At 42.2% G+C, this 19,121-nt stretch overlaps 1 protein-coding gene across 1 annotated transcript in view; it reads left to right on the forward strand.

Moving 5' to 3' along the window:
• RTKN2 (rhotekin 2) overlaps positions 1-19,121 on the forward strand; it is a 202,326-nt gene that overhangs the window by 36,909 nt on the left and 146,296 nt on the right. Inside the window, exon 8 of the mRNA XM_054070960.1 lies at positions 19,017-19,114. Coding sequence (XP_053926935.1) covers positions 19,017-19,114 — 98 coding nt within the window. The remainder of the gene's footprint in view (positions 1-19,016; positions 19,115-19,121) is intronic.

Genomic DNA, 19,121 nt, shown 5'->3' on the forward strand with positions numbered 1-19,121 from the left:
GGTCTACAAGGGATGGTTGTTCCTCCGAATCTGACAGGTGGTTGGAAATATCTTTTTGACCATATTCTATTAAATTACAAGCATGGAGACAGGGAATAAAATGCAGATAAGTCCAGGAGAGGAGAGGCTTTGGAGAGAGGCGCTTGGGAGAGAGATATCATGACAGTCTCAGGTACATGGAAATGTCATCCATGGCTTGTTCTGCCTTTGTACGAAGGAATCCAGCCTTTGGACACAGATGGATAAGGAACCTGGCTGCAGTGGTCTGCTGCTCCTGGGGGTTTTTGATTTCCTAGGAAAATTGTCAGTTCTTCCTAGCCAGAATTTACAGCCTCTCTATGCAAATACAGACTGCAGGGAAAATAAGAGGGCAACCAGGTCCCATTTCCAAAAGATTACAGCATCTTTGAGCAGTCACCTCAGCATAGATGGCTCTGAACGGAAGCAGATGTGGCAAGTGCATTATAATGCTTTTCATGAAGAAGCGAGGACTTTTGTAACAGGGACAGGCTTCCGAAAATGGTAATATTTTCCTGTCTGCTTTCTTTACTCTTCAGTTTTTCTGGAGAGCATGTGCAGACAAAATTGGGAAGAAATATTTCTCTGTGACTTAATGGCTGTTTAGCAGAGGAGCAATGACAGAGTGATAGGATAAAGAAGGGATGTTGTAGATGCCTCTGACTCATGCTCTTTACCTGACAGCACCGCTGAGGCCTGCAGATATGAAAGGGAGTTCATGCCTGAAAAGAGCTTCAAGCTTTTGCTCTCTGATTCAGGTCTGGAAATGCTTTGTGTACTGCTTTCCTGACATTTATCACCTGAAGGCAATTGCATTTAGCATGCTTTTCAGTGAGCCTATGTTCTTCTAGCCACAAGCCCCAGCCTGCTGCCAGGAAGGCTTGGACCTATCAAAGCAATGTTCTCCTGATCTGTGACCTGAGTTTAATCTGCAGCTGTCTGGAGAGGTTTTCCCTGTGGGAATGCTGGGGATGTACTTACATACCAACTTCTCAGATCATCTTATCATCTTTCATCATCTTTTATAGGGAAGCCCGTAGTATACATGTACTCCAAAGGGAGGACTGAAAACTCATGTTCCTTTCAGGGGTGTGTCTTTGTAGTGAACTCCTGCTGTAATCAATGAACTCATGCTAAATCATAAATTTTTCTACTGGAGACAAAGCCTCAGTGATGCTTTGTCCCCATCAGCTTCAGCGGCAGCTGCAGGTGCTCAGTGTCCTGGTTCTACCTGCAAGACTCTGGCCCTTGGCCATGGTAATTCCTTACTCTGCAGCTAGGTGTTCCCACCTGACACATCCAACTGCACTGGGATACATGCTGTTCTCCTTGGCTGGGATTTGTTACTAGCAGAATAATATTACCATGCTGTTTTAAATCCACTTTAACAGCAGGAACAAAGATTTAGCAAAACCAGACATTTAATAAAAATTTGTTTATCTTAAATACAATTTTTACCATCCCGTGAAAGTTGTTGAGTTAGGCCTAGATTTTCACATAGCTTCTGTTACTCATCTCGGCCCCTGAGCTGCTGCCTTCCTGCCCAGGCTCAGTTTTAAACCTAAAACGAGCCTCAGGCTTTGCGTCCCAACAGCCCCAATTGTGTTTTGAATAGCAGTGCTTCTGTAGCTGTCTTTGCTCCTCTTGTTTATTCTCTTGTTTTCCTCTGAGTGATGTGTTTCAGTGCCAATGTACGTTACTTGTGAGTTATTCTAGAGCAGCTTGAAAGCTGTGCCAGGGAGTTTTCCCAGTTTATGGCACCAGCTGCACAGAGGTGGTTAACAACCTGCTTTACTCTACCTTTAGGTGATGCCATTGGTTACTGAAGGAACACACACTTATAGGTATGACATGCTTAAAAATGTCTTGCTCGGTCAGGAGTGGAGCCCTTAATCTGTTCTGCAAACTGCAGTTCATCAGGAACACTCAGTTTGGTTCAACAGGAGCAAGAGCAAGCTCCAGATCACTGGAGAGGTGAATGAGAGTAATCACTGGAAGACTTTGCAGATGAGATTCTATTGCCTTGTTAAATCTGAGGACTCTTCAGGGATGGGATCTGTGAGAAATTCCTGGCATGCTGCTAATTACATAAAATTGCTATTAATACTGAATTATTTCTAGAAGGGAAGCTGACATATTGTAAAAGTGTCAAATGATAATGATATGGTAGTTGGTATACGTAATGTGCATTTGCAGCCTGGATAGTTAGGCACTTCTAGGTTTGCTAGAAATTTGAAGTACACCCTTAGTGCAACTTCTAGTGTGGGCAAAACACCCACCTTAAGTAAATGAATTTGAGCAGGAACTGTAAACTCGAAAGACGTGTCTGATTTTCTTTCTTACTAGAACAACACCTGCTGAAAGGATTTAGTCTGGTTCATTGGAGCCAAGTGTAAAACTGCTGTTTCCAGCTAGCTCTATCCCCTGCAAGCTGCCTACTGTGAGCACCTTTCCTCCCTGCTGCCCACCTCCTGAGATCACTGTGTACTCTGCCCAGCTGGTGAGCGACTGCTCATCCTCTCATCTTTACAGACCTTTACCTGGAAGTGCCCAACCCCTCTGTAGCTGAGGTGAAAATTTCCAAGTCTATCCAAATCTGTAGTCTGAGTACTTGTGGATCTGGAAAGGACCATTTTTGTGTGCACACAGCTGGTATGTGGGGCATAAGTAGGAACAGCTCTGCAGTTTTGTAGAGCGAGAGCAATATGCTGGGATGCTCCACAGTGCCTGTGATATTTCGACTGAGCTGTTTTGGTCTAGGACTGAGTTTGTCTGAGTGCTGATAGCTGCTTTGAACAATGTCTTGCTGTAATGTCCTGGAGCTTGTTATAACAATGGGATAAAATAATGGACTGTGAGAAGCAGAGGAGATCCTGGACTTCAGTGCTTCTAGGGACAACAAAAAGTCTATTCTGAAGTATGTTTAGGAATGCATACAGAAATAAAAAATCATAGTGTTTTTCCAAGCTTTTACTAGGATGTTAGAGGTAAAATCTTGGCCATCTGGAAGACCGTGGGCAGCTCTGCCTTTGCCTCTCTTGGGTCAAGATCTTTCGCTTATGTCTGTGCCTGCTGTAATTGGCAAGAGACCAGAAACACTATCACAGCTACGCTAGGAGAACAGAGAGGAGCAAGCTCCTGAGCTGTACTTCTAAATAATGCAGAGTGCCCCCAGGAGGTGTTCAGGGGTGGATGTTGTACCTGGCTACCCTCAATCCACCTCCATGCTGAGGATATCCTGAGCAAATAGGTGGGAAGAGCCAACAGGAAACACAGCTCCTTCTGATTGTGTAGCAATCTACACATACAAGGAATTTAGATAGTATCACAAGTAAAGCCACTGCATCCCAGAAGAAAGCAACTTCTGCTCCAAAATCCTGCCAAACAAATCAGCCAGAAAAAACCTCAAGTGCCCATAAATTTTGCTTATGATATGTATTAGTGCCTGGAAATTCTCCAAATTTAAGTGACAAATGTTTGGATCTGGAGTATGTGAGATGGTGCCATACCTTATTTCTGAGCTATGCAAACCTGGACCAATTTGACGACGTACTGCTTCAGCTTCATCGACTGGGGATTTCTGGGCTGAATTTTAGCCTAAGAGCAGTTACAACAGCCCAGTTTACGAACCTCTCAAAGATCTTAAAATGATGCTACTGATCTGGAAATAATAGCCTCTTAGATATTGCTACTGAAACTTTCTGGAAGTAGTGCAAACTAGGAGAGAGCAATAAATCCTTGGAGTAACCCCATTTATCTAGCAGTTTGGCCCTGAGGGAGTAGGAGCACTTGATGTCTGACAGCAGCCCCAAATGTCAGTATTTCTTCCCCTTGTTCATCTGCCTGCTTGCTGCGGTAGATTTCATGCCATTATAAGCTGTTTATGTATAGCCTGATCAAAGTACTTAATGACAGGGTTAATTTCTACATATAATGAAGAAGTCAAGACAGGAGACAGGTACTGTGTAATCGAATTTTTCATCTTGGAATTTGTTTCTCTTCATGTATGACTTAGCTTTGATTTTTATTACCATTAATGTCTGCATTTACTGTTCTTTCTAGTCTCTCAGACGTGCTAAACCTACTGCAGAAATAGCGGAGGCACTGAATTGTTCCAACAGTTCCCATAAAAGTATGATGATAAAGTGAAAAAAGGCTATAACTTCTCTGCAACAAGACTTCAAAATGCAGTTTGGTTTTGCAGGACAGTTCTTAATAAAATTAAACTGCTTAAATAGCGTACTGAGACATTTAATCCTCTTTTTATGACTCAATGGGTATGTGCACAGACATGGATGCTTACATATGTGTGTGCATAGCCAGAGAAAGAAACAAAGGTTGTATTAAACGTGGAAATCTTGTAGTCTATGGAGTGTGTGTCTTGAGCAAGACTGCAGACATAAAGGAATTGCCACAGCATCCTTTTAAAAGAGCTGGTGATGAAAAACAGATCAATGGTCCTCATTTCTCTGAAGATGGAAATGGGCCATGGAGTGGCTTTGCCCTGCTTATTTTGGGTTTCATTTTTAGATGCACCAAGCACTGTGAATATTTCTGGATGTTCAAAAATCTAGGGGTACAGCAGAGGTAGAGGCCTTAGAAAATATGGGTCTTGCTGAGATGGCCAACTTCAGGAAACAAGTTGAAAGTGGAGGCAAATTTAAACCTGGGCATGCCCAGCTCACCATGTATCCACTGTGTTTCTCTTTTTCTATCACTCTGTAAATTTTAGGAAAATGGGGATTTAAAACTTCATGTGAAGCTAAATTCTGTGAACCACTGTTAGCCAAGTTTCCTTATAGCTGAGGTAGAAATCTTTCTTTGTGAGGAAAGTGTGCACCTCTATTAGCACCACTGTGCAAGCTGTAGTTTGCAAATGCAGTGGGAGGCTTTGCTCATGCTAATTTGGGCTCAGTCATGCACCTTCTTTTCCTCTTTTACATGCAAATAGCAGCTGTGTCAGTCTCTGGGATGCCTGCTTGTTCTTTTAACGGAGAGATTCCAGTTCATACCTTCAACCAGTGCATTTGTGCGTGGGCAGAGGTATCATGCAGTGGTACACTTGCTGACAGGGAAAGAACTGTGATGGAGGTTGGAACAAGTTATTGAAATAGAGAAGTTTTGATAGAAGACACTCAGATCTTCTGGTGTGTTTTCATTTATTAAAAAAAAAAAAAAAGAGGAGGGGGAAGAATAGCAGAGGACTACACAAAGTTATAATCCATGGTCCTGCCACGACAAAAAGGGATCTTCTGATTACCAGAGGGTTACGTTTCTTTCTTCTGAACCCAAGAGTTCAGGTAGCAGCCCCAGGGCTGGAGCATGTCAGCCACCAGCCTGCACAGCTGGACAGTGGTGGGCTGAGCACAGGTGCTTGGTTTGCTCACCATGGTGCCCTGGTCTTGAGGGAGATGACGTAGTGAGCTCTCCAGCTGGGAGCTGTGGCAGTGTCGCGCTCACCTGACTTCTGCAGGCCCTGTGTACCAGAGAGTCCTCGGCCCTGCTGAGACACCGACTGCTCTGCCACTCTGTTCTCCCAGAATTTTCTATGGTGGGCAGCAGGACATTTGCCCCACTGCAAAGACAAGGAGGTTCTTGGTACTTGCTTGGGGCCAGCAGGGAAATTGGGTTGAACTAATTGAAAATGAAACACATGGGCGTGATGATATTTTTCTCCTGTTTCAGCCTTCACGTCCTCTTTATGGTTGTGGCTAACTGCACCCAGCCACTATGTTACTGCGGCCTCTTCCTCTTCCAGATGGGAGCCCCTGTTCTTGCGTCACAGAAATCAATGTAAAATGAAATCAGATAAAACAATTTCCAAGGCATCACTTTGGATGCCACTAAACTTACTGAAAAAAAAGTAGACATAGTGCCACGCAGGCCAAGCAATGTAAATGTTGTACAAGAACCTGTTTAAAAAGGTGTTCCATTTAGAGTACAAGAATTTCCAGGAATTTTGGAGTGCGAAGTTTTCTGGGAAGGTCAGCTCAAAGAAATACAATGTCCCCGTGAAGTTCTCAGTTGAGGCCAAGGATGACTTGCCAGAAGGGTTTTCAGATGACAGCTCACCTGGCTCATGTTTGTCTGTTATCCTCAATGTCAGTGCTGTAATGGGACTCAGTGTATAGCCAGGGCCCAGCTTACGTCTGCTTCTTTGTATTTCCATGGGCATCCATGGAGGCTGTAACATAAAACCTGTGAAACAGCTGTGCTTCAGCTCTCCTCTGACCTGCTTTATAATCTTCTAGAATATATTGCAAGTGACAGGCAATGGAGCAAAGGATAGAAATGCATGTAAGTGCTTTAATCATAGTGACGGAGTGAAAGTGATGCTGTCTCTGTCCAAAGAAGGCCCTTAAACACCTGTCTAGCCTCTCTACTGAACCATGGGGAAACAAGGCTGTGACCTGTAGAGTTTCATTGACTTTGGATTTGGCAACCCTAGAGTGGGTAATCAGTTGTGCACAATAGGGTGAAATCCTGGCACTAGTAGTGGCAGTGGGTTTTCATATTGATTTTGAAGGTCTTTTTAGGATTTCAGCTGTGGAAATCAGTGGCAAAGCCCATGATGAAATAATCTAGTCATTCCCTGTCAAACAGAGGCTCCTCACCAACATGGATGTTACAGAAAATCTTCTTCAAATGGAAATTTATCCTGTTGCAAAGGAACATCTTGAGCTATTGACCTTGCTAAGTAATACATACATTTAATAAAGTTATTGCCTGTTTATTTAAAACTTCCTTGTAACAACGTGGGTGGATCTGGTTATGCTGTTCTCCACCATAACAACCATTTATCCAAAGCAGCTTGTTGCCTGGCCTAAATTTTGCAAAAATAAATGGTCGCTAAAACCTTTGAGAAAGGGAGAGATTTGCACCTGACATGTCTACAAGTAACTCAGATCAGGCTATTGATTGGTCCTGTATATATTGTTTTCCAGTGGGAGGATGAGATGGAGAGGCCCATCCATTACTGCAGCTATCTACCACTGGAAAGCAATAACGCTAATGATACAGGTTTTCAATCACTGATTTATATTATCCTGCAGTCAATAAAAACTCATGATTTTGTCCCCATATTGTTTAAAGCAATGCTCCCAAATGCTGGCATGCCCCAAATCTGACCTTCTGTAACAGCCACTGTGTTACAAGCAGGTAAAAAGTTTTACAAAACCCCACCAGTCTTCCAGAGTGTGGTCTGGACAAACTTTGCTCACTGGCCATGTGAGCCCTTGGATGGTGTGAGACTCATTCCTGTGAATGCTATAAAGACTGGCGATGACTCCACCAGCTGCTCCCCCACACCACACCACTGAGTGGGGAAAGGTGGAGGAGTTACAGTCCCTTCCTTGGGCAAATATTACACTTAAAATCTCAGTGACTGACTGCTAATTTGGTGGTGATTAATGAGAAATCTGTGTTGGTGGCTATAAATGAGAGGCAGTAAGTGGATGATGTCTTCCTCTTTCTAATGATGTGAGTACCTTTGGCACCACAGAGGAATGACTCCCTGAATCCAGCGAGGTGCAGAGCTCCTGAGGGAGAGAGAGTGGCAGCAGCGAGGAGCTGTGTTTGCTTGAGAAAGCATTTGACAAGCTATATGAAAGCCACCCCGAGCAGTCAGTGGGTGCAGTCCCGTCCTCTCTTTCAGTTGTATTTGACCATGAGAATGGCAACATCAGAGTGGACTGTCATAGCAGATCCGCTCAACGAAGCTGGGGGCTTGCCTTGGGATGCACTGGTGGTTCCCAGTAATATGTGCGTGAGGGAAAGGCTGAATGCAGATCAGCCATGCACGTAGAGAGGAGAGCGTAGTTGTAGCATGGAGGTCTGTGTGTTCAGATGGGCTGACCTGCAGAGACAATGAATGTCTTTTCAGACTCGTACACACCCTGTTTGCGCGCAAACATTTCATGTAGATTTGTAACGTGTGATCACTGCCAAGCATCTTTTACACAGTCACAGTCTAGTGACTGAAGGATCCACTAATTAAGAAGGCCCTAATTAGACTTTTAAATGATAAACTGTAACAGCTCTAGTGCAGCTGTTGTAAACTATAGAGTAAATTATACCCAGTTGAAAGAGGCTTTAATTACGTATTTATATAACAGACTTTAAGGACTTTGAAAGATAAAAGAATTTTTAGTATCTGCAATTAAAAACCCAGGGAAGTAACAATAGAGCTCTTAAGCCAATGAAAGCAAGGAAATTCAAAGTTAATCTGAAAAGCTGTGCTGGTACTTTCATTTATGCTCATAGCATTCTAGTTTTTGGGAGGTGTTTTTGTTCTTTTTTGTTTCCATAATGGATGAGATAAAGAATTTTATTGTCAGCCAGGACTTTATGTCCTCTGCTTTCGATTTCCTAGCTTTTATAGGTCCATGTACAGCATTAACGATACTTTGGCAAACTATTTGTGGTTTCATTTTTGCAGAAGTCCAAGCAAGAAAGCCTTTATTTGACAGCTTTTCTCCTTACAGCCTGACTTACAGAATGGTTAATTGTACACATGCCTTTGTGAAGTCAATAGGAGCTCAAAAATTGGTTGTATTTTGGGCATTTGGAGACCATGTTCAGGCCAAATCTAGCCTGCATGTTGTCGATACAGTTTTAGCAGCCGTTCACCATACTGCACTTGGCAGATGGAGAAAAGTTTTGAATGTACCTGGGAATATTCAGCTGTTTGGAGATGGCAGTCTGGGCTTTCTTTTTACAGGGCTCAGTCCTGTAAATCGAGGGGTGTTTAGCCCTTGTCCACATTTGGGACCGGACCAGCCTCCAGTCTGCTTACCCTTTAGGCATCAGCCCTGCTCCTCTGCCCTCAGCTCTGCCTGACAGTGCCTCTTTTGGTAACCTCACCAGTTGTGTCTCCACTGGCATCTGCCCTCATGCTCCCTCCCTTACCAAGCCCTGTTTGCTGCTCTTCCTTGCCACCTTTGATCACAAGGAAGGCTGATGCATTGCAGTTGACAGATGCCTCTTTCTAAACAAAAGGAAAGATGTCTCTAATGTGCCATCCACTGCCTGGTGGCTTTGCTCATCTGTTGCCAATTCCTTTAATTTCTTAGATTACTGCTCCTCAGGACAAGGGCTGTCATTTTTGTGCCCTATACTGCCACCACATAAGGGATACAGATGTTAGGCTGTGATGTGCTGGAAGCTCAGTTCCTTTAGCTGCGCCTTGGGACTGGCCTTCACAGCTGTAGCAGCCCCCCGCAGCCAAGCAAGTTAGTGCTTTTTGCTTGTTCCAGCCACATCCAAGTATTTTTATCTGGAAGTGTCACAGCAAGGGAAATTAGGAATACAGTTTCATAGTTAATTTTTATGGCTGATTAATTAGCCCAAAGAGTATTAAATTGTGCTAATGTAGTTTGCCTCTTCGATGCTGTCTTTTGACTTCAATGGAATTAAATACATGCTTAAAGTTAACTACTTGCTTAAGTGCTGAGGTGAATCGGGGCCCAGGGCATTAATTAGAATTTGGCTCAGATTTACTTTCAAGGCTTTACCCCCCTGTATTTTTTTTTTTTTTAACTCTTCAGCTCTCAGCAGTTTAATTGGTATGCAGATGCTCCCCTTTATTGGTGGCAGAGGCCTCTGTCACTGTTCTGAAGGTACTCAGAGATCAAGGCTGGTACAGTGGGCAGGAAGAAACCCCCCCTGAAGGCTTTCAAGCTTTGTGGGAAATAATGATGTATGAGACAGGGATTCCTTTGGAACCTGAAGGGAACATGACAGACAGAATAATATGGGAGGAAAACATTGTCTTCACAATTGAGACTGATGTTCTCATCTTGTCTTCTTGTTATTGTTACCAACCAAGACTGAGATGAGCTTTCTTATGAAGAACTTCATTTCATGGCAGGTTCTATATGTTGGACACACTGCGCTCGGTGGTAGCTTTCCATCCAAGGTAGAGATATTGACAGGCTCTGACGAACCCTTTGGGGTGGTGTTTTAGCTTAAAACCTAAAATTCCTTCCAGCATTGAGATGCATTTTGTCAGGAATGACAGTTGCAATTTGATAATCTTTTACCACTTTGGCTGCCTATCTCAAGCAGCTAGCTGGAGGGGAGAAACCTGGAGTTGTTGGCCGCAGGAGTGTCAGTTTTATAAATCAGCTTTTCTCACACTTTATTAATTTCACTTTCCAGTGGTTAGTGCATGTTTGCAAAAGACAATTGTATTGTACAGAACTAAAGAAGGAGTGCAAGTTGACAGGAATGCTATAGCTCTAATTGACAGATAGCAAAGGCACTATTTACAGCAACTTTTCATCTGCTGTTTAGGTTAAAAACGGGCCTCAATTTGTCCTCCACTCACCATGTTAAAAAAGAAATATATTCATGTATATTCATTTCAAAGAGGTTAGCTGAAATATCAAGTGCTCATTTTCTATACTTGTGTTTTGAAGTTAGATGATTCAAAATGCTGTTGTGCAAGGTACAGGAAGATGGCTGTTCCTTAACTCCTCCAGACTAAAAGCTGTCTTTCAGGGGATGCTTTGCACATGTGAGATTTGTGTTAGTATTTTTTGGCACCCACAGTTTCATCAGAAATGCATTTCAGCTAATGAGAGGTAGAAGGACTAATACACTTGCTCCATGTTGTGGGTGCGAAAATGCAAATAGAAATTTCACCCACCATAGAACAGGCTCGGAAAGCGTACCTTCCTGGATGTGAGCAGGGCAGGTTAGGAAACATCATCTTCCTTTTACAATTGGCTGTTACTCTTTACATTTCTGGAGAACTAGGATCTTGCTGTTAATCTTACAAAAATAGATGCTGTGGTGAAGCCTCAGGCATGAATAAAATTGGATGTTAATCTTAAAGCAGATTTTTTACAGCTATGAACTCAGAGACAGTGAATCCAAATGATTTTGAAACTCTGTTTGTTACTTATTTAGATCAAAATGCGGTGGGGAAAGAGGTCAGTGGCACTGTTACGTATTGTAACATTTGGCTCCTTAAAGTTGAGCAGATAAGCGGAGCAAACATTAAACATCTCTGGCTTGACACAAATAATAGGCAAAGCTGAAAAAAGCCTGCTGACAAGAGGAGTGGGTGTTGGTGGGTGACTTGCTGCAGCTTTAGAGCTGTTAAGTGTAGGTTTTTTAGCATTTTCATTATTTAAAAGTGGAGCGGTAGTTTCTTCACTCCCTCTGAAAAGTTACTAATTTACTCTGAAATGCAGGGTAACCCACAATGATTTAACAGATTTGTAATGTGCTTTAGAGTGATTTCAAGTAACAGACATTTCAAGCAACAGACACCCTCCTTCTCTCCAAGCTTCCCACTGTCTCAGCTCTGCCCTCGCTCTTATCTGTGTACATCTGCACCAAAATGCAAAGCAGGGCCTGCCCCACGCGTGGCTTTCGTCTGTCTAGCTCCGGTGGCAGCAGGTTGGGTGGCTTTGGCCACTGGTGTTCACCAAGGTTTGCCTTTTTTCACAGCGTTCAGAAAAAGAGGCTGAGTTAGCTATGTTTGGATGTTGGGAATGGCATCCTACAACACGGAGTGGTTCAAAAGCTTGTTGTGCCGCAGGTACCACTGCAAGAGGACAGTCCTTCCTTCGAGTAGCCCTGACGCGCAGAGGCCGCCTCTCGCCCAGTGCGTGGAAAGCGCCTCGAGGAGCATGGTTGAGGATTAAGGTACTCAGAGTGCTTCTGGAATACAACCAATATTAAGTAATGTTCAGTCCTCTGTGTCTGATTCAGAGAAGGCAGCTGAGTCTTGTTCCCAAGGGGCTGTCCAACAAGACAGGCAGCCTGCAGGGACAGGAGATGGTCAGGGGATTTTCTCCGGTTGTCAAGCTGAACAGATATCAGCTATCTCACTCCAGCTGATTTGTGCCTACACATTGCTGTGCTGAATAACTGTGCCTATGGCAGGATGCTTGAGATGGAGGCATTTTACATGCATGATATTTAAGTTTGAACAAGCCTCGCTGAGAAGGAGCTGACCTCGCGTTTACTCAGAGAGGTCTCTGGTGGTTTGTGGTGACGAATTGGGACCTGGGGCTGAAGCCACAACCTCTAGGACCAAACCACAGTATTTACACAACTGTGAAGGACTGCCCATTTGTCTTCCCAGCTGAAGGCCAGTGTCACCACACATCCGCTGCTTTTCTGTCCATTTCATTTCTGTTTGAGAGAAGAATCTATTTTGTTCAATACAGCAATATTGTCTAGCTTAGTTTAATTTTATTAGCTGTTGATTTGTTACTATTCAGTGCATCCATGAGTTTGTTTAGTATCGATAACCAAGGGTAGAAATACTTAAATGGAAAGATGGATGGAAATGCTGAGGTTCTGAAAGACTCCAGGATTTCTTTTGCTCTTCTTTGTTTCCCTGTTCTAGGAGGCCTGGAGAACCCTTATCCATACATACGGAACTATTCAAGATGCACAGGCCTGAAAGGTCATTTTAAGTTTCTATTGCTCTTCTGATGTGACTGGTATATATCACGTCTTCCAGCTTTAAGAAAGAAAGCTTTTGTTACAGGGAGAGATTTTAAATTTGTGCACCCAGCCTCTATTTGGAAGAATATTTTGTAGTGAAACCTTTCTTCTTCTGGAAGCTTGAACCAACTGCTTTTGATCTGGGAGCTTACAGTGTGGGTAAGCGTGGCCACATTAGGCTGGATAGATGTAACCCTCAGGGATTTGCACACATAACTCTCCTTGACTTGAACTGGAGAAGGACCAGAGTTTGTTCCTTTTCACCTTCTGTCGCTAAGAAAAATGAATGCTGTTCTACAGGAGCTATAATTTATTTCTTTCTTCCCAAGTAGATGATGACTAAAGAAGGCCTGAACTGAGTATAGATATTCTTATATTTACTTGAAATGAATGTAGCTCATAACTCTTATTTTAGCACCAATCTGCAACACTACTGTGAACAGATTTACAGTGTCTGCCTGTTCCTTACCTTGGCATTCTGGCATTTATGCTCATTCTTGCACTGATACCTGTGAGTTTAATGAAACCAAATGTCTGACAGGTGAGTAGGTAAAAGGTAGATAGTTTCATATACAAACCTATTCCCTTTTCTTTGTGCTCCATAATATTATTTTGGTTCTTAAATATGGTTTTATTCTTCTGATACTAAGGATCTCAGCACTGACTTTTATTCTCATATATTTAATGTGATTTTGAGTTACTCTGTGGAACTGAATTGTATGTTTTCAAATATTGGACATAAGGGCACTTGAAAGCATGAAGAAGGTTAAGCGTAGGTGATAATAAAAATATTATCGGTATTTATAGGCCAATCGGTGTTGGTGTATCAAAGTGATATGAAATATTTCTTCGATTTCATGGACAGTGCCTTACAGTGCATAGAATTTACTGTGATAGCATGATTCTTGGTTGACATTGATGATGCATTTAACTTCTAATAAAGTTTGTTAGTAATCCAGTTGCCTTGAAATGCTTTATGAAAAATATTTAAGTTTAATAAAGAATGCATACAGTTGCTGTCTGCCTAGTGTTATCTTTGTTACAGCAACCTAAGCAAAGAAAACACTTTTGAAAAAAAAAAACCCGTGCCAAGCAGAAATGTTTGGGGGTTTTATTGTTAGACTTACTGGAAACATTCATCAACAGCTGGAGATGTGGTCTTTCAACTATGTTTCTTTCTCTCAGATTATATGCAAATTGCAAGATTCTTCAGACATAAAGTCATATACTGGAAGTATAATATTAGCATTTCTTTTAATAAGAATATCTGTGGAGTAAGTACTTTTGTGAATTGCCTTCCTTGTCATTCATCAATGTGTACCATCTTTGTAGAACTGCAGTAACTGGAAGGAAGGAAAATACTGGCAAGTATTTCTGTAGTTGGAGCTGGGTTTGGCAGAAAGTTCTGCCTTTCTGGAAAAAAAATGCTAGTTTCAGTTCTTTACTTTGCCATTCCCTTTTTGTGCTGTTGTTTACTTGAATAAAAGAATAAAGGTGAGTACTAGAGGAGCTGTGAATTACCTTTGGACAAGATGTTTGGATTCTCTGCTCTGACACACATTTCAGTGCTACATTTTCTTGGAGGACTTTATTCACAAAATGTCAGAACATATTCTTTCAATAAAATTTAACATGGTTTGATAAATGTTTGGATAAATTTCATACCGTCTTATCGAAGTAGGCACAAGAGTCCTTTCTCGGGAAACTGAGCTTAAATGAAATGCTCATTTATGTTAGTGGGATAATAATTAAAACTACAGATCCAAATCAATGGTTTGTTATTCTGTTGCAGGAGTAGGCTGAACCAAAGTCTCTGTTAGCAATTAGAGCTGAAACACTGAACTAACACACTGAATAACAAGGTCAGGTGTCTAGTCTCCTACTCAGGACAGTGTTGAGATGTACCTTGCTTATAGAAGCTCTGGAAATATTTTGAAACAGTCGCAGCTGCTCTATTAGGATGGCCTAGCACTTTCTTGTGGGGCAGGATACAGCCTTTGTTCTCTTCTGTATGCATGAAACTGGTATAATATTTAATTGGATTGTCATCAGGTTTCATTAGTGAAGCCTCATAAAATAAAAAAGGAACGGCTCTATACTGATGCTAAAACTTGATATGTCACTTGTTTTAAGTGAGTGAGCAGAGATCAGTAGCTGTGATGACATTGCTTTTCCAGAAATATTTAAGTAAAATATCTTGGTAAAATTTGAACAGAGATTTGATTACTTTCTGCTAATACGTTGACCTCTTCCCTTTTCTACAGGTTCAGTTCTATTCTTGATGATACCCCTGCACCTTCACCTAGATTTCTCCCCAGGCAGCTGCGGTGAATGGATCTGACCACTGAGGGAATCTGGCCCACTGAATTCCTTTTCTTTCTGTGCAGTTGAATGAAAAGCATGTGTCTTTTGAAGAACAGTAGAACAGTTACTGAAAGAAATATTGATGACTGCCAGGTCATCTACAGAAAAGGATAAGAAAATTACTCTACTACAACAAGAAAGTCAAAGGGACTTTGTTAACTCTTTCTTGTAGGTTGTATATATTAATAGTAACAACTAAAGTTTTGTATTTTTCAGGGAAACACACAAGGCTTTGAATTGTATTGTTTTAATTGCAGCTAACTGAATGAATTAAGTGGAAAATCGCACACAGTACTTTGATTGTCTAACTCTCTGTATGTGAGGCTTTGGGAACAGTTTGTTATTATAAAAGAACAGCGCTAACAAGAAATCAGCCAACATATAATTGCTAGGCTGAGGGGCAGTTTGGGGAAAGCTGATGTTTATTTGTAAATTATTAAATAAAAGCACATAATATGTGGATCATCTCTCAATGCCTTCACACTTCATGTATTACTCATCTTCCTAAATTTCATGTTCTCTAAGACATTGCTTCTTATAACCAGTGCCGGCATCAAAACCACCCACATCCAGGAAAGGAGATGCCTGTGCTTTTGTTACAGTGACAGTTTTGGTTATGGGACTCATCTGAGAACATGAGCCTTCAGTTCAAGGAAAGGACTCTTGATCAGACTTTTAAAAGTTGTTTTATGTGTTTAAAATACACATGAGCACCTGGGACTCTGTTCAGGTAGCCTAAACTCTGGCCAGTGTTTCCTACTGACTACATACCTTCAGAGATTTACAGCCATCCAATACCCTAAATAGAAGGACTTAAGAGCGATTCAGACATTAAATTTAGCAGGGTGTTAAAAAAAAAATTGGTTATATAATTCCAATCAGTTTTGGCAAGAACGAGGTAACTTCCTATCGTCCTTTTAGCTTCTATCTGCATACTTTGTGCCTTACTACCTTGGGAAACAGTCACTTTGCAAGACACGAAAGCAAGTAGATGATGGTTGGACTCACTGAGAAGGTGGAGTTGTACTTCATCCTCAATATTTTTGACTACAAAAATCTATTTCAGTTCTTCTAGGGGATGGAGCTGCCATTCTTCTCTTCATTATAGATTAGTAGGGTTTATTTCTAGGACAGCAGAGGTAACTATTACCGTTACCTCAGCTCTTCACAGCTATACACTATTTCCTCTCATTTCCAGGCAAAAGACAACAAACTGAAATTTTACACGTGAAGGTTATATTGTTATATCACTAATAGTGGCTATTAAACTAGTTGGTGTGCAACTATGTAGTGCAGAAGGTGCTTTAGAGATAGAATAGGGCAGACTTTAGTTTTGCATAGCTCTTGCCAGGAGTTGCTTGGTATCCCTGCCACTATTTTTTGAAGTCCAAAAATATTTTCTCCCAAATAACCTATTTTTCTACAAGAGAACACAGCTGCGTTTATGAAAGGCCTTAGCTTTTACAGTAAATCTGGATTGTATAGTTTCCTCTATATGTATGTTGTCTGCATAATTACCAACAGTCATAATGAAAAACACAGTTTTGTTACCAGAGCTTTCAACAGTGGTTTTCAGTAATTTAGAAAACAATGGAGCTACTTCCAACAAAGGAAAAAAATCAAACCAAAGCAGCTTTGAAAATGTTGTTATACTCAAGGAAATACTTCTTCATTTCTAACCCTGTTCTATTATTCTCTCTCTGATACTAAAATCCATATAAAGCACTATTGATTTCAAGAAGAGATAGTGTAGCTTTGCCCTCAGCTGCGCTCCCACACAGCCTTTGGCTGGGTTTTATGGGACACCCTCTATCCGGTGCTATGCACACTGCAAAAACCCTCCTCGCCAAGAGAAGTAACTAAACTTCACTGCACCTCTTTTTCCAGCAGGACATGAGAAAGTTGCTGGATTAAATTCTCCTTGATTACAAGACTTGATGTATTGGAGACAAACTGTATAGCATTTCAAACCCCTGTGAGTTCACAGTATTTAAAGATAAGAGGACAGTATTGCCAAGCAATGTTTCTTGTTGAGACCCACAAACAACTTTATCAAATTAAGTAATCTTATTTTTGCCTTCTGTGGGTAGAGGGCGAATCTCAAAGCAGCCTAAAGTTAAAGATAGATATAGCGTCTGGTTTAGATCACGATATGAAGAGAGATTCAGATTAATTACTATTTATTCTTAGTTTATAGTTATTCCTTTTGAGCTGACAGGCAGGAGTTGGAGCCTTACAAAGCTGCTTCTCCGGGAACAATAGATGAATGAGAGAGATGTTCTCCATGGTGAAAACGTCTTGAGGGATGGGGCTATGACTAAGGAAGACCATTGCTTCTGGGCTCTGTTAGCCAGCAGGAAAGATGCTCCAAGGGGCAGCTCAGTGCAGACAGGGAGAATCAGGTGTAGGCATGGACCCAGATGTCCCAGGAATCCATGGAGAAGGGGAGGTATCCTGTGTCACTCCCTACCAGATGCCCTCACACTCTTGTACCCACACAACCCCGATCTCCCACCTGTTGCCCTTTCTGGGTGTTATTTGAAGCAGGAAGCAGTTGCCTCTTTCTTGCCACTGTTTTCTGCAATGCCACACAGGCTTTACCAGCAACACCACTACAGCTTGAGTGCAGCTATTTATCTTAAATGGAGCTCTTTTTTCCCCCCAAGGTCTCCCCACTGCTCCTGCAGCTGGGAGGGACCCATTAGCTATAGTCTTAGATTGGGACCAGACCTTCACATTTCTGCAGTTCCTATTTTTCATACACTTTTTCCCCCTTGCCAATGTGCAGTTGGAGTTGGGATGTTCCTTGCAGAATCTCCTGTGTACTTGGGCAAAGTGCCCCTTTTCTGGTAACTGCACAGACTGTTTTATTCCTTCAGGCACTTGCAGAGAGGTTAATTTCTATTTGGGGGAACTTTCTGGCTTTGCAGATGCCCAGCTCCAGTAGCCCAGGGAAAGACAGCCCAATGGTGGGTGGTCTGGAGCCCGCCCACCCACCCCACAGCCATAAGGCAGCAGCTCTCATGTAATGGGACACACCTGGCTGGGTCCTCCCAGCACGCGGTGTTTTTGGTATAAAAGGGCAATGGGCAGAGTAGTCCTCTCCTGAGGAGATGGTGGTGGGTCTGTGGCTGACTCTGGGCTGGTGTCAGGGCTTGGAGCATGATATGGCTGTGGTGGGGCAGCCTTTGCATTGAGGGCACAGCTGGAGGCCAGGTAGTGTGTGTAGATCTGTGACTCTTCCCAACACTCTTTCTGGAAACTTTTGCTTTATAGTCTCAACAAAAATTAAGTGAAACTGTCGTAATGTGCTTTTGGCCTCCTGCCCTCTGGTGGTGCTGGGCCCTCCTGGACACTGAGATGAGGCTGAGTTTGAGGGCTCACCAATACTTTTTACAGGGACCTAGCTGAGGAGATACTGGGCTGAATAGGGCTAAACCAGCATGAACTGTGGTTTTGAATGCAATTCATTCATAGAGGAGTGGGAAAGAACTTCCAAACCTGCACATAAGAAAAATACATGGTAATTATGCTTCTGGAGAGATTACCGAGTAGCAAGCTCCAGCCTCGGGTCATGATGTCAGAGCTAACCATTGCTGTCTCCTCAGCAGTCTGCAGGAGCCTCAGTGGGCAAGACCCATTGCTTTTAGCACATGAAATTCCTAAGTTTACGTCAAACCATGTGTAGTAAATGCTAAAAGCACCCATTTCAGGGATTCTTGTGCCATCATAAATAAACTACTCAAAAAAAGAAAAATGGGAATATGCTTAGCTGTTCACTTAATCATGGAAGTTTTGTTATGTCCTGTTGTGCTGGTGAAAAAGGCCTATCACTAAGGCTAAATCCAAATTAGTTCAGGTGTTTTCCATGTCATTGTAGTCTTGAGCATCAGCTGTTTTAGCAGTGTAACAAAACAGTTGAAATAAGAAGCCCGGTTCCTTAAGAATTTGCCCATAAGTTGACTTTGGCCACAGCTTATTGTCAGCATGGCTTCCTTATTTTGCTCTTATATCTGCAAAGGTATGAACAGATGGTCTTTGAGATTAAATTGATTTAAAACTGGCTTTGTTTTCACTTTCCCTGTTCCTTTGCCCTTGTCTTTAATTAAATGACTGAAATGTGTTCAATAAATGCCTACAAATTGCCTCTGTCTTTTGTTTACCCCTAGAAATAAGAGAACAGCATTCCTACCTGTCACCTATGTGGTGGAAATGTGAGGACAACTCTGACCCCACAGAGAACTCTAGGCTTGCATGGCAGCTACAGGTAAGAC

The sequence above is a fragment of the Cuculus canorus genome, chromosome 7, assembly GCF_017976375.1.
Source record: "Cuculus canorus isolate bCucCan1 chromosome 7, bCucCan1.pri, whole genome shotgun sequence".
In the NCBI taxonomy this organism is placed as follows: domain Eukaryota; kingdom Metazoa; phylum Chordata; class Aves; order Cuculiformes; family Cuculidae; genus Cuculus; species Cuculus canorus.